Source organism: Rhinatrema bivittatum, chromosome 19 (genome assembly GCF_901001135.1).
Source record: "Rhinatrema bivittatum chromosome 19, aRhiBiv1.1, whole genome shotgun sequence".
Taxonomy (NCBI): Eukaryota; Metazoa; Chordata; class Amphibia; order Gymnophiona; family Rhinatrematidae; genus Rhinatrema; species Rhinatrema bivittatum.
The window spans coordinates 38,116,386-38,124,740 of record NC_042633.1 but is presented as its reverse complement, the minus strand read 5'-3'; the positions used below and the strand labels follow the sequence as shown (position 1 = coordinate 38,124,740).

The 8,355-nt window shown below is 55.6% G+C and overlaps 1 protein-coding gene and 1 long non-coding RNA gene across 2 annotated transcripts in view; one reads left to right on the top strand and one right to left on the bottom strand.

Moving 5' to 3' along the window:
* Positions 1-5,258: 5,258 nt before the first annotated feature.
* LOC115080922 overlaps positions 5,259-8,355 on the top strand; it is a 45,331-nt gene continuing 42,234 nt past the window's right edge. Inside the window, exon 1 of the long non-coding RNA XR_003853704.1 lies at positions 5,259-5,376. This is a non-coding gene — a long non-coding RNA (uncharacterized LOC115080922). The remainder of the gene's footprint in view (positions 5,377-8,355) is intronic.
* The window catches only part of LOC115080919 (nascent polypeptide-associated complex subunit alpha, muscle-specific form-like), a 40,052-nt gene continuing 38,432 nt past the window's right edge, over positions 6,736-8,355 (bottom strand). Inside the window, exon 6 of the mRNA XM_029585380.1 lies at positions 6,736-8,146. Within this exon, the coding sequence (XP_029441240.1) occupies positions 7,737-8,146 (410 nt within the window). The 3' untranslated portion in view covers positions 6,736-7,736. The remainder of the gene's footprint in view (positions 8,147-8,355) is intronic.

Genomic DNA, 8,355 nt, shown 5'->3' with positions numbered 1-8,355 from the left:
GCTTGTGAAGACTGGTTTTGGAGATGCAAGAAAATCACTCATAAAACTGTGTAAATCCCCCCCCCCCCCCCCCCCACACACAAATTATTATTATTTTTCAACTCGTGCTGTTCGCGTGCAGCTCGGAACGGACAATTAATGGCAAATATTGCGGCATCCGCTTGTGCGTCCCTTGCAGTACCCGGGGGGGGGGGGGGGGGAGTCGTGCACTTTTATTATTTTTTTTAAGAACATAAGACCGATCGCCAAGAGGAGGATGAGCGGTTTCTTAAAAATCCCTCCCTCTTTCAGCGCGGGATGGCAGAGGCTCGCAGCACCAGGCAAAGCCAGGTCCCCACCCTCGCAGTGGGTGCGACCTTTTTTTTTTAGGGAAAAGGGCGGTTCAGAAACAGATGCGGGGCGTGGGGGGTTCCCTGGCCGATGATCTGTGGTGGTTTGCAGTTTCGTTTACAATCGGGGGGGGGGAGCTCTTAACGGAAGGGGGGGAGGTGGTCCTGGGAGGAGGTGGCTGTCGTCAAACTCGATGGAGGGCAAGGGTAAACATTTTTTTTGTGGTACCCAGATTGCAGAGTCGCTACTTTTTTTTTTTAATTCACTCACAAAATTTAAAAAAAGCCAGTGCATAAAATTACAAAGACCCTCCCGGTGGGTCCTAACGTGGAGAGCTGAACGGGGAGAGCTGCTGACCTGGCTCGTGGCTTTTTTTTTTGCGGTAACGGGGCCTGGAGGGGGGGGCGGAGGTGTTTGGGGGCCGCGCTCTCTCTCTAGCTCCGGTCATCGTCCGAGGACGAGCGGGGATGGTCGGGGGGGGCCCCCCCCCCCTCGTCCGTGGGTGACGTCATCGGACGGGGGGAGGTGAAAACCTGCGTCTGAGTTCCTGGGACTTTTAACCAGGCGCGCTGAGCGTGGCCCTGTACCACGCATCCACGTGTGTGTGTGTGTGTGGGGGGGGGGGGGGGGTAGGTGTAGGGGGTGTCCCTCGTCAGTCTCTTCCGCGGAGCTGAAAGCCTCCGCGCTGTGAGGGAAGCTTGCTCGGACGGTGTTTTCTGGCCCGGTGGGAAGCTTTTTTCTTTTCCTTGGCATCGTTCCCTCGCCGGGTCCCTCTCGGTGCCTCCCCATAATGCCCTACTTGGCGTCTGTTTCCCCTTTTGTGTCGGGGAGCAGCCTCCGTAGCTAGGGATTCGCCCATGGGTGACCTCCACCCCCTCCCTCCCTCGGAGTTGGGTTTCTCCTATGCTCTTTATTTTCATCGTAGGAGACTGAAGAGGGACCCCCCCCTCCCCTCCCCTCCCCGGTTGGATGCGTGGATAGGGGGGGGGGGGGGAGCAGTGCAAACGTTGACGCGGGTTTTCCGTGCTGGGCTGGGCTCCATCCGACGTCCGCCCGCCCGTCGAGGACCCTCTCGCCGTCCTGCTGTCCCCGTCCTGCTTTTCCTTTTATGAAAGCTGAACGTCGCACGGGGGGGGGGGGGGGCCGTTTTTTAGATTCGTGGGGGGGAAGCGCGAACCCCTCGTTCCGTCTGCGCTCCCCGTTTATGAAAGCGTTTTTTTTTTTCGGAAGCCGCGATGAGCGTAGGTGCTGGGCGGAGCTTAGGGGCCTGCGGCGGCGTTGCCCGTGCTCCCGGTACCCGGGGGAGGGGGGGGGGGGGGGGGAGAGGTGCCGGAGTCATTTTTAGGTATTAAATCATTGAGAGAGAGAGGGCGATGGTTTCGGCCCCGTGTCTCCGCTCTGCTGTGGCTGGAGGGGTCCTTGCATCCTCTGCATGGTCTCCAAAATGATGTTTGTGAGGGTTGGTTTTTTTTTGGGGTTTTTTTTTCCTCTCTGGGTGAAAGCCCCCCAGCACCCGCTGTCTGGACGTCGGGTCCCTTTCCCATTTTATTTTAATTCTGTTTTAAACTGAGTTGTTTTTTTCCCGCTCCTGCACGCAGCTTGGCTGGGAACGCAGGGTTCCCGTGGTCTCTCGCCATCCATCCCCTCCCCCCCCCCCCAATCCGCAGTGAGACGCACGTGTGACTTCGGGACGCCCTTCCTGCGGAAGACGAGCCCAGCGCTCCCACGTCCCTCCCTTTTTAACTCTGCAATAATTCTGTGGTTTTCTGGTAGGAGGAGGGAGAGAAGCAGCTGCCCCAAGGGAGCTCGGTGTAGCGCGGGAGGGAGGGAAGACCCAGGTGTGTGTGAGAGAGAGGGATGGGCTGCCTCCGCCACAGGGAAGCCTCTCGGGCGTTCAGACCCCCCCTCCGCTGGCGCATCGTTGCTGTGGCTCCTCTACCACGCCTTCACGTCACGCCTCTACCTCATCATCTTATTTAATGCACATTTAAATCTTAATTCCCTCATAGGCACATTTTTATTTTTAAGGGAGTAGTAAAGGTAACGCGACAGCACGAGAAGCGGTGACCTGGCTTACAGAGAGAGGCTCCTACCTGCAGCTGAAAGGTGGCACCCGGGGGTATCTCCTGGGCGGCGAATCCTGCTTCCATCCCTTTATTTAAGCTTCGGGGCTTGGGTCGGTGTTTCGGGAGGAGGGCGGAGGGGGGATTCCCCCCCCCCCAGGAAATGCCAGGTACTGCGGTCGTCTTTAATGTAAAAAAAAAACACAAAATCCAATCCATCCTAAGCCAGGCTGTGGTTTTTTTTTTTTATCTGAAGATATTAGGAAGCCCCCAGGGGTTCGCTGTGGGGGTGGGGGGGGGACAAGGGTTGTTTCAGAGCCCCCTTCTCTTGGATTTTTTTTTTTTTTTTTGAGGAATTGTCTATTTATTTGGCGCTCGGATCCACCCGAAGGGCTCACGCTTTTTAAGGACGGCTCCGGGAGGCGCGTCACGTCCAACCCCTGAGGGGGGTGGGGGGTGGAGGAGCGCGGCGTTCCCTGTCCGGGGAGGGGGGGGGAGGCCGTGCGCCGGGTTTTTAAGTTAACTTTTTAAGATGTGGCCTTTTTCATTAAAAAAAAAAACCGTGTTTCTGGCGGGCGAATGTAAATTTTGGTGCAGAAGTGAAGGAGCAGGCACGTGGGTGTCTTAAACACTCGGGAGAAGGCCCAGAGGTTTTGCTCAGGATGAAAACGGGCCTGGGTTTTGTAAGCTCCTGTCCTCGGAAGCAGATGATGTGAGCGGGGGAAACTTTATTTTTTTTTTATATGCTTTTGCCGTCATCTTGGATTTTTTGTTCGGGAGATCTCTCCCGGTGCGCTTGACTTTTTTTTTATGCAGGGACCTTTGGGCTACAGCAGGGGGTGGGCAATTCCAGTCCTCGAGGGCCACAAACCTGTCTGAGGACCCCTGGGCTAGAGAGACGTCCTCCCTCCCTCGGATCTTTGTTCTGCCTTGAAACTGGTGCCAAAAGTTACATCCTCGCAGGAGACCTTTTTGGATTGCGAGTGTGTGTGTGTGTGTGTGTGTGTGTGTGTGTGTGTGTGTGAGAGTGTGTATGAGAGAAGGGTGGGCCTTGTAGGAATCATGAGGTTCCCGGCCTTGATTCGGATCCTGGCGGGAACTCCAGCGCCACCTGCAGGCCTCGCGCTTTCAGAAAGACCAAACTTCTCGGGCGTCAGCAACCCTGCACCCCATAAACCCCCCCCCAGGGTTTCTACCCTGACCTCTCGCCTGGTGAGGGATTAGGTTGCACTTCTTGGCATGAGCCGAGTTTTGAGAAGGCTCTTGTTTTTATTTACGGTCTTGCAGGGGGGAGTGGATATGATTCACCTGCTGAAATCATTCACAGCGAGGGAGGTGGGGTGGGGGGGGAGGGAAGGGAAGGGAGCTGGTGGCTGAAGAAACTTGGCAGAGCGTTGCATGGGAGCCTTCCATTTTTAGGACACTTGTTCAAATCCAGCTCGGGTTGGTAGCGACCGAAAGCTCCCTCGGGGGCCCCCCCCCCCGCTCGCTCGAAGCGCTGCTGGATCGTGGTCGTTGAGAGACCGAACCTCACGTACGAACCGAACCGAATCGCTCGTTTGCCATTCGGAAGGTCATTCCTGTGGGCCCAAGGCTGAGGCACGTGGACAGGACCGTTTTGTTTTTTTTTTTTTGGGGGGGTGGTTGGGGGGGGGGGGGAGCTTGCGCTGCTGCCTCATGCGCCGCAGCCCCTTCTGTGAATATTTGGGAAAGGACTTGTGAGTTCTGCCACTGCCAATCCAGCACCTTTTTTCACGAGCACTAAAAAAAAAAAATAAATTCACTACAGGAACTGTCGATTAAAGGAGCAGTTGCCGCCGGCTTTCCTTCCGGTTTGCCACCTCTAACCTTGTCGATAGCCTCTGCCGCCCGGCGGGGGTCGCGCGGGCAGCTTCTTTCAAAGCCGGAACAGTTAGAAGGGCTTGCGTTACGGAGGCGAGGGAGGATAAGGGACTGTGGACGACGGCTGAGTGCGCGACGGGCAGGGGTTTTTTTTTTTCTGCGACTGTGCAGCCTAAACCGTCCGGCGTTAAAGACATTTTTTTTTTTGTATTATGTGGCTCGATTGTAACCGGGGAGGGGGTGGGGTGCTCTTCACTAAAGGTGTGGGGGGGGGGGGATGGGAGGGGGGAACCGGTGCATCTTAATTTTGTTTTTATACTCATAGTGCCTATATTAGGCCACCGCGACGTCTGTCTCTCCGTCCGTCCCTCCCTTACCCGAGCTCTGTGGACTGTCTCTGTGCGCGCTTCTCCTCCTGCGGGGGGGGGGGGGGGGGATTGCGCTCTGCATGGGCGCCTTCTGCGTCTTCCAGGAAGCCATAGACCCTTTTCTGCGTCTCTGTAACAGATCATAGGAGAGTCCCATCTTGTTCTTCCATCTATGATGTAACACTTTTTATTATGGATTTATATATGAGATTATAAACATTAAAAAACTGAAAACTTAAAAACTTCTGGCTTCGTTTTTATTTATTTATATTTTTAAGCCGCTTATGCGGCGGCGGCGGAGTAGTTTTACCCTGTGACTGGGAGCAGAAGGGTGGGGTTCCTCTCCCCCCATTCCCCCAAGTTAAAAAAAAAAAAAAAGAGCAGAGCCATGAATTCAGCAGAAGGAGCGTTTGAGTCGAGCGATCCTCCTTTCGGTGGCTGAAAGCCGTGGCAGAAGGGCTCCCCGACCAGCGTGCGGATCCGTGGCCCGCGCCCCCGCTCTGGACCTGTTTTTTGTTTTTTTTTTCCTCTTGGGTTCGGAAGGCGAGTTGGCGCGACGCGGCTCGCTCCGGCTGCAGCTTTTCCTGCCCGCTCGCGCCGTGGCCTGCGCAGAACCTTGTCCGGGTGCCTGGGGCCCTAGCAGACGGGGGGGGGGGGGGGGGGGACAGCCGTGGGTGCGGAGACGTTGCTGGCTTTAAACGGTTTTTTTTTTAACTTCCCGCTGTGGGAGCCAGCCCCCCGCTGCCCCGGGCAGAAAACCATAAAATAAGATGGTGAGTTTCCTACTCTTTTTTTTTTTTTTTTTTTTAATAAATCTCTTCCCTTGTAATTGTGCTGCGTGCTCGGGGGCAGTCACGAGTCACGACTTTACCTCCTGCACGGAGGCTGCTTGATCCACACTGACCATCCCGGAAGGGGGGGGGGGGTGTCTGAACTTCGGAGAGTTAACGTCGTGAACACCGGTCCCAGCACGAATGCGAATGTAAACCACGCACCGGCGACGGGCAGCCCGGGATTCACCTCCCTTTTGGCACGGCCTTCGCTGTCTGGACGTCCGACTCGCTACGGGTCACCCGATTCCTCATCGGGAGCCCTTTTTAAGCACGGCGTGGGAAAGACGTGAAAACTGGATTTGCCTTCGTTGACGTCACCAAAGTTTAAACAAAAAAACCACTTCACAGCCTGACTCGACGTTTAAAAAAAAAAAAAAAAAAAAATTCTGAGCGCGTGTTTCCTTCGTTTCCCGCAGCTGGACTGGGGCGTGAATGTGGTTTGCCGAACTTCCCCCCCCCCCCATCGTTATCAAAAAAGCGGGTCCCGGGCGTTCAGTAGCCCGGGCAGCCAAGGTCGCCATCCGCCCGGCTGCTAAGAGGAGGAGGAGGAGGGATTTATTTATTTTCGTTTACGGCGGTGCGCGGACCTTGTCATTTAATAACGCGGTAAGACAGAGAGGGGGCGCGACCTCGCGCAGCAGGAAGACTGTGGGTAGTGCGCTTTCGAAACGGTACCGCCAGAGCGGCGGGGAGCGCCGTGGAAGCAGCCGGGGGGGGGGAAAACTTAAGGCGCCCTTAGGTGTCTCCTGATTAAACTTCCTCTTTTTTTTTTTGGAGGGAAACCACATGACCGCCGATCAAATCTCTTGACATTAAACTTTTAGGAAAGCAGGCGGAGGAGGCTCCTTGCTGGCCTTTGTCTGATTCCAGAGAAACGCTCGTAACCGTACTGCGCTCGCCCACGTTCCGCCAGGGACGGCCCCTTATACGCTATAACTGCGGCATTTTGTCAGTGTATGGACTGGTAGTGGCCCCCTTGGAAGGGGGGGGGGGATAGAAGGTGTGGCTTAGCCGTGAGCGACTGAGAGCAGCAATCGTACTGGACAGCAGGGCGGCGGAGGGAGGGCTTGCCCCCCCCCTCCCCAAAATACAACCTTACCCTCCTCATGCAATCCTTCTACCGGGGAAAGCCCCTCTCGGGTCAGTTCTTTAACTTACGGGTGCTCTCACCCCCCACTCCATCCCCCCCCCCCTCCGGGTTTCATCGGTGAGCGGAAGCTCAATAATTCAATTGCCGAGGGGGACCCCCCCACCCCCCCATGGTGGTAGTGGTAGAGAAATCTCTTAAATCTCAGTGCCCCCCTTGCAATAAAGACACCGTGAAGGAAACAAGAAGACACAATGAACCCTTTTTACCTTGAGGCGATAGCTTTAAAACAGAAGTAACGAGTTTAGGCGATCGGTTTGAAGTGAAGCTGCCAACCTCTCTGCGACACCTACACACACGTAGTGGGCCGCGCCGGTCAGCGCTTAGGGTGCGAGCGGAGACGCCATCGCCTTTACGCACGATATCCGGCTCCTATCCCTCCCCTTAACTTCTCGATTTTTAATAAACTCTGCGTGACAGCCTTTGGCTCCATAAAATTCAAATACGCCCCCACCTTCCTACGTAACTTGCACAGCTACAACTGCAACTTCATTCCTTCATTGGGGGGGGGGGAAGAGTCAATTGCAGTAATTGCTGAGCGCTTCACTTGCACGCTTAAGTTTTTTAAGCTGCTGATTTTAGGAGGATTTTCAACCACATTTAGGAGCCCGAATTTTTTTTGGCTGAATGTTTCCTTAACTGTAGGCGTGCAATTCATTTGCCTTGAATTGGACGTCTAACTTAAGACCCCCAGTGCTGAAAATCAGTGCCGGATGAACCCCCTCCCCTGTCGCAGCCCAGTTTTTTTAGTTTCCTAAATTTAGCTGCTCGCCCCTAGCCAGAGGGGCCAATTTGGGTGCCTATCTCCCCAAACTTAACGCATCTAAGCCCTTAAAAAATTGGGCCTCTTACAGTCAAAACCGAACATCCCTCTTAATTGGAAAATGAGCAAGGACCAAGCAAAGCCTCTCTGTAATTTGACCAAGGGACTGTTCGCTGAATGTGTTGCGTGCGCCCAACTGTTGTGCGTCTTCCCTCTCACATGTTCTCCCAATATAAGCCGCTTAGTGAAAGCCAGGAAAAGAAAGGTCCACGCTGCGACAAAGCAAAGCATAGCATTCTGTAGTGCAAGACAGGGGAAAAAAAGCAGGCTGGAGGGGGGAGAGGGAGGGATTGCCGTGTTTGGGGGAGGGAGAAGAAGGGAAGGGTTGACTTAATGGAACGTCTCGACTTCCACCACAGTCCAGTCCCCTTGCGGAGAAGAAACGTCTTCCGGAGAGAAGCTGGTGACGGAGGTGATGCTGGCCCGGGACTCGTCCAGCGGGGACAGCAGCTCCGTCCACTTGCTGATCTCCACCTCGCTGACCGGGCCCTTCCCGGCCATCTCTCCGCCTCCCGCCGAGAAGAGCAGCGTCCGGCCGATCAGCTGCTGCATCACGTTGGCCTGAAGCGACCCCAGGCTCAGCTCCGCCGTCCTGGTGGAGGCCCCGGCGCGGGGGGAGGCGGCGTCCCCCGGGCCCGCGGCTCCTTCCGTGCCCTCTACCTCGTAGATGGTCGTGAGGATCTCGGGCGGGCCGAGCCCCTGCGGCTGGAGGAGGGGGTCCAGCAGGGCTCCACCGTCACCTGGAACAGGGGGGCAACATCACCTTTGATTGGAAAAGGGGAGTTTCCTGTGCAGTAATGGGACTTCGATACTGAGACAAGGGGGGAGAAAAAAAACACTCCTTGGGGATGGGGGAGAGGGGGGTGCACAAGTGACAACCAGGACAAGCACAGACGAGACAAAAGGAGGAGGGGGGGAGAGGAAGAAGGCAAGCAGGGAAGCGTATGCA